Source organism: Populus euphratica, unplaced genomic scaffold (assembly GCF_000495115.2).
Source record: "Populus euphratica unplaced genomic scaffold, PopEup_1.0 scaffold22.1, whole genome shotgun sequence".
In the NCBI taxonomy this organism is placed as follows: Eukaryota; Viridiplantae; Streptophyta; class Magnoliopsida; order Malpighiales; family Salicaceae; genus Populus; species Populus euphratica.
This window is the reverse complement of record NW_011499863.1, coordinates 2,103,898-2,109,866: the sequence shown is the minus strand read 5'-3', so window position 1 is coordinate 2,109,866 and position 5,969 is coordinate 2,103,898. Positions and strand designations below refer to the sequence as shown.

The following is a 5,969-nucleotide window of genomic DNA, read 5'->3' as shown; positions in this document are numbered from 1 at the left end:
AGAAGAAGAATACAGTTGATAAATTTGTCTATCATCTCTCCTTCCATTTTTAAAACATCTCCGTGAGATGGAAATGCATAGTTTTTTCATGTTAAATCCCATACCAGATTCATTTAAAAAAACAAAAGAAGAAAATCACAAGGAGAGAAGCAAATGAGCTTTGAATCATAGTTATAAAATTCAATCCAAAACTTGAATTGTGAATTAATTGAGTCAACTCTCGGGATAAAAATCAACCCAAAAAATATTTTTAATTTTTTAAATGAAATAACATCATTTTAATTTTTTTAACAAATCCCGTTTAAAAATTAAATCAATGGTCACATTGGACCGAGTTTTATAAATATGCTTGAAACACCTGAAATACCAAACAAGGAGTCAAGTCACAAAACAAAACCGAAAGCCACTTGCTTGAATCCCAGGATACATTCAAGCACAATTGCAATGTGCACTTGTTCTAATTCTGCTAATCTCTCCCACCAAATTTTTTTCTAAGATGTATGTATCCCTTCTACTATAATATACACATCATGTACAATCTAACTGGCTATCTATTTACATGAACATCGCATATGCTTGAATATACTTAGATTCACTACTCTTGTATCTTGTGACTCATCGAGAAAATTGTAAACAGTGACCTTGAAAGTGCTCCAAAAGTCTCTACCTGATCATTGAAAAAGGTAGCATAAGATAAACAGAGTCCGTGAACTATGCTCATCAGATAACAAAGTTACAGTAGTATGGGTTACCATCAGATAAAAATACCTCTTTTGCAACAGGTCCGCGGAAAAAAGTTGCAGTTTGTCTTCGCTCACAGAGCCAAGTATACCTGTGTCCTGGTTATGCGCATACTTCACATCAAGGATGGGGTGATGATGTGGTTTAAGATTCTGGGTCACATTGAAACTTGGTAATTCCTTCAGCCTCAATCCTCGGGTTGCTTCATCTCCATAGGCAAACAAGGGGAAGCAATTCTGCATGTTTATAATCGCAGTCCTTGCCATGTGACCATTGCTTAAATAGGCAGATGTAGATCCCAAGTTACGATAATGGCTATCAGATATTCTCTTGACAAGAAGTTGAGAACACAGTGTGGCTGATCCTGGAAAAGGGGATAAATCTGGATCTATACATTGGGAATTAACCGTAGCATTTGATTTCTTGGATTTGGGATGATATGAAGCAACAATGTCATCGCTTAATGGACCATAAGCAAGTGAAGTGCACATCCCTTGATTTTCAAATCCAGGAACCAGAAATGGCCTTCAGCAAAAGTAAGGCAAGTCAGGACTGGCCATCCAAATTATTTATGAAAATGAAGTTCAAGTTGACTACCTTTTTCCAGTATCAGTGTTCCAGACGCATAGTCCCAAAGAGGAAGCTGTAAGCAGTTTCTGAGAATTGGAACCAAGAACAAGGTTTTGTGTAAGGGGGTACATAGTGTGAATTGGCCCAGGCACTGGTCCAACCATGGACTGCAGAGGATTCAGGGTCCCGCGCATGTCAAATACTAAAAGCATGCCATTCTGCAAAATAAAATAAAAAATGATAACATTGAAGCAGTTGTAGAACGTCAAATACCTCAAATATCTGATGGACGTCTAGCAAGTGGAAGAGAAAACAGAGAGAAGAGAAGGGCTTCATCTGATGATTCAAGGCGGGAATCCTAACAAAATTTTAGAAGTGGAGGGGCATGGTGCCATCTAACTTTTCACTCTCTCAATAATATCAAGCAATAAAACTAAGAACATGGTAATCTTTTGAATACTGTGAATTACATCACTAAAATATATGGAATGCTATACACAATTAGGGATCAAACCTGTAAGCCAGCATACACATAATGAGGGCTGTTTAGATCCCATGAACATGACCAAGCTGGGACCTGGAAACACAACTTGTAGGGTTAGGAATACCCAGAAAGGTTAAATTGGGAAAATTTAAATAGTCAAGGAAGCCAAACCCTTAGATTATAGGTCACGACAATATTGTTGCTTTCCATGCTAAAACAAAAAAGAACCCGAGTTCAATTAGTTGCAATAAAGAAGTCCAAAAAATGAACTCACTGAACAAAAGGGCACAATGATTCACCTAAGTATTGATAATTTCTTCCCAAGTGAAGCCAAAAGGGTGAGTCTACCACAAGGAGAAATTTGTATATCCTTGACAGCTTTGGTGCTAGGAGGAAGCTGTATATCTTCATTTTCACGAGGATTAATCAAGTTAACCTGTAGAAAAATAAATCTTAAACCCATCAAGCTTCAAACAGTATAAATCAGATGTGTGTGAATGTTACTAAACTCAGGTCTGTTCTCCCTGATCAACCAAGAAGTTTACCTTGTTGAGCATATGCATCCCACCCATCCCAGCAATTCTTCGAGTGAGAATCAGATTTTGATAAGAGAAGTCCATGGCAAACAGCCTTCCACCTTCTATGGCCAACTCATGCTGTCAAGGTTAACAACTATTCAACAAAAGAAACAACTTGAAACACAACACTAAGAGAAACCATGGGATTTAAAAGCCCACAACCATGTATGGGAGAAAAGAACATATTAAGTGAACATATTCAGCAAAATGGGGGAAAACTTGATGGGCTGATATTGTAAAAGTCTATCAGATAACATTCCAATTCTTTTTTGTCATATATAATGTTCAAACATTATCTAGGAACACACGATCACCGTTGCATTACAAACTCTTAATTAGCCTTTCACACTAACAGTCTAACACTCACATGAAAAAATTTAACTCCAGAATAGTTGAAACAAGAACCCATCGTGTTTAAGAAAAATAAGGAAAGAACAACAGAAAAAACAGACCTGTAATTTAAAGTTGCAATGGAGGAGTTGTTTGGAAGAATATGAGCCGCAGGAAAATCCTGCATTATCGAATAACAGCAATTAAAATCAACCTCTAATTCTGTCATGTTGTCACACACTAGAATATCAGATTCATTGAAGAATAGCAGATTTCTTCCAGATCAGTAAAACACACATACGATTTGTTTGTAAATATCAAGGAATAGGAAGGTTGCATTATTTCACATGAATGATTCAATTCACAATGCTTTGGAAACCTTCTACAACTAAAGATGGTAAAAACCAGATATCAAGAAGGTAATATATATGTGTACCTGCTTTGGAAGCTAAAATTCACAATGTTTGTAAAATGCTTGGGAGAAATCATACAATTAGACTGAAAAATGAATCTTTACTACTTGTAATCCACGTTTTAAGTTTTTTAAATCCACATTTTACTAGTAAATCTCTTACTGGTTGTACATCTGCATTTTCACAACTCCTATTGTATATTTTTGAATTGTCATGCAATTTTAACTACATAACTCAGCCATGTCTCCTATTACTTAGCAACAAACTTCCATATGAATGTGGTTATCAGGCAATGGATTAGTCAATCAAAACACTCAATATAAAGATGAACTGCACAAAAAGATATGAAATCTTAGTTTGATTGAACAAGGAAGCCAACAGAGATGAAAATGAAAAATATATGAACTGCAATCATATTCATTAAGTTAATCATGCAGAGAGATTTCCAGATTGTGCACCCTGAGCTTCTTTTGGATTAAAGAATTGATGAGGTTTACTTCCCATCTGCTCAAATGATGTGTTCTCTGTACAAGCTGGTTTCTGGAAAACCAAAATCAAGCCCGTTAGGACAGAAAAAGAGAGAATGAGAAAAGCCTTATAAGAAACTAAGACAAGCTACTATGTAAGGATACAGCATGCTCGAATCAGAAAAAGTTTGATGCATCAAGAGAGCATGGCTGCTAGGAGAAAGTTATTGATAGTTTTAAAAGAAAGTAGATCATTAAGAAACTCAATACCATAATAAGTAGGAATTTAAGATGACATCTTTAACATTTGTCATTGAAAACTATTGTTTATATATTTAATATTTTTAGGGAAAGTTAACTTCCAACAGAAAACAACAGTGTGATGCACCCAGGAAATTAAGATAGGAAAGAGATAACACGGCGTTATTACTTTTCATATCATAAAAAGGAACTGATTTTTAAGATCTTGGAGCATTCAGGACTTAAGCCACGAGAATCAGATCCAGGAATTAAAAATCACAGTTAAAGATTTCAATTGGAAGACAACAAGATTTTCTCAATGACTAGAGGCCCATAACCGTAACTGACTCTTTATCGACTATCTGACTACCCCATATTCTTTAGAAATATCTGTACAATTTCTGAAATTCTAATTAAAAAGATTAAGCAGTATGCCATCAAAGTAGATCATACTTCCTTGAGTTTGCGTAATAACTTGAGCAAATTATCTTGTATTTCGAGCAAGTTATCTTGTATATCAAGCAAATCAGATTTCTGCATATAAAAGTGGGGAAATTATAGAATATCAGTTGTTGTTCTTGTAACAGACAAACTAGAACAAACATCCAAAAACAAAATAGAGTATTTTGTATATCATAACCATCGTCATTAATTATCTTACCTCTGTCTTAAGGGAGCCAATTTCATTCTCAAGTGATTCAACTTTCTGCAGAAAGATAAATCTTTATTTAGTTTATATTTCTACATATTTACACAGAAAAAAATGTCAATACCAAAAGACAATGCCCGAGTACAACCTTTTGTAGCCCTTCATCAATAACTACCACTGGTGTTGTATATAGCTTTCTAATATCCTTGAATTTGCACTTTGCATTGCATTGAGGACACTACGAAGAAGAAACACACCAATGGATCAAGAAAGAGATAAATGACAGCTTCCATAAACTTTTCAGTAGATGACAGGAGTATACTTTCGTAGTAGGCACCGGTCGTTGAAGCCATTTACAAATGCAAGAAAAACCGTACAAATGTCCACAAGGAAGGCAGCTGCCGCATTTAATCATTCAAGTTAGATGACTGGGCAAAATACATTAAGCAGCAATCAAAATAAACTATGAAATAAAGGTGAAAAAGTAGAAATATGAACTCATTTTTCAAGATAACAACATAATTTAGCATTCATCACAATTATCTGCAGTTTAATTGCTTCATGTACCACATATTTGAAACAAAGTTCACATTCCAAGAAAACCCAGAAATTAATCATTAATCATCTTCAGTTGACAATCATTAATCATAAATTCAAGAACATGGTCACTGATTACTTTGTGCATTTTTGGGGGGGGGGGGATCTCCACAGATTTTGAAGGCTTAAAGAACAACCTTTGTAAAATCATGATCAGTTGCTTTTTCTAACCTGACTTGATGATCACCTTCAGATCTCCAAGGCTCCATACAAATAGCACAATTCAATCCATCCAAATCATATTCCTTCACTATATCTTCTCTTCTCTTTGCTTCTTCAACAGAAGCCTCATTCTCTTTCCTTGTAAAAGAAAACCCATCTCTCTCTTCTATTCTTCTTTCATTGCTTCCTCTTTCTCCTCCTTCTACAGATTCACTGTCAATCACCATCGGAGTACTCTGATCACTATCACCATCACCATAAGTGGTTGATGATCTGGAAGAACGAAACATAAATGGAACATCTCTTCCACCTTGTTCTTGTGGTCGAATTTCGATACGTAAAGACGCTAGCATTGTACCGATGTTTTCTTGTCTGGTTGTTGAACCAAAAGATAAGTAACTGTTGCCATGGCCGTTGTCAGCCATGGCTAGACAAGAAAGAGAGACAGAGCTTGGTTGGTTTTTTTTTCTTACATATTTATTGGAGAGAGGCTCTTCTTATATATGACTCGAGTTACCTGACTTAACTTTGACTCTGGGTTTGTCCATTGGTCAAACTTGAGTCGGGTTTCTGAGAATTTATTTACCGTTGGATCATCATAAGTTCTTAAGATTTGACGGTGCTTGTTTAGATTTTGACAAGTGAGGTGACCTGTATGAGGCTGAAGGGTACAGTAGTTTTCATCCCGTTCGACTTTGTTAAGGAAAAAGAAAAGGTCGTGGGATTCCGGTGCCTTTG

General features: G+C 35.8%; 1 protein-coding gene across 2 annotated transcripts; it reads right to left on the bottom strand.

The window, feature by feature from the left end:
• Window positions 1-337: 337 nt before the first annotated feature.
• LOC105125551 (E3 ubiquitin-protein ligase RFWD3-like) lies at window positions 338-5,691 on the bottom strand. Of its 2 annotated transcripts, none has more exons than XM_011026065.1 (14): window positions 5,241-5,691; window positions 4,795-4,870; window positions 4,621-4,710; window positions 4,485-4,529; window positions 4,277-4,357; window positions 3,563-3,656; window positions 2,826-2,884; window positions 2,341-2,451; window positions 2,095-2,231; window positions 1,967-2,006; window positions 1,826-1,888; window positions 1,339-1,529; window positions 769-1,266; window positions 338-667 (listed from the first exon to the last, which is right to left on the bottom strand). In XM_011026065.1, the coding sequence occupies exons 1-14, from the start codon at window positions 5,654-5,656 to the stop codon at window positions 664-666; spliced, it is 1,905 nt and encodes a 634-aa protein (XP_011024367.1). In that variant the 5' UTR covers window positions 5,657-5,691; the 3' UTR covers window positions 338-663. The 2 variants fall into 2 exon arrangements, with proteins under 2 accessions (XP_011024367.1, XP_011024368.1); XM_011026066.1 differs by having other exon boundaries at window positions 3,575-3,656.
• Between the last annotated feature and the right edge of the window lie 278 nt (window positions 5,692-5,969).

What these genes read in the sequence shown, in the direction of transcription:
- LOC105125551 (XM_011026065.1), bottom strand. Translation starts at nt 5,656, where the DNA reads ATGGCTGACAACGGCCATGGCAACAGTTACTTATCTTTTGGTTCAACA. An exon ending in ATGTGTATGCTGGCTTACAG is followed by an intron (nt 1,530 to 1,825) that starts GTTTGATCCCTA and finishes TTTATTTTGCAG; the next exon opens with AATGGCATGCTTTTAGTATT. An exon ending in AACACTGATACTGGAAAAAG is followed by an intron (nt 1,267 to 1,338) that starts GTAGTCAACTTG and finishes CTTTTGCTGAAG; the next exon opens with GCCATTTCTGGTTCCTGGAT.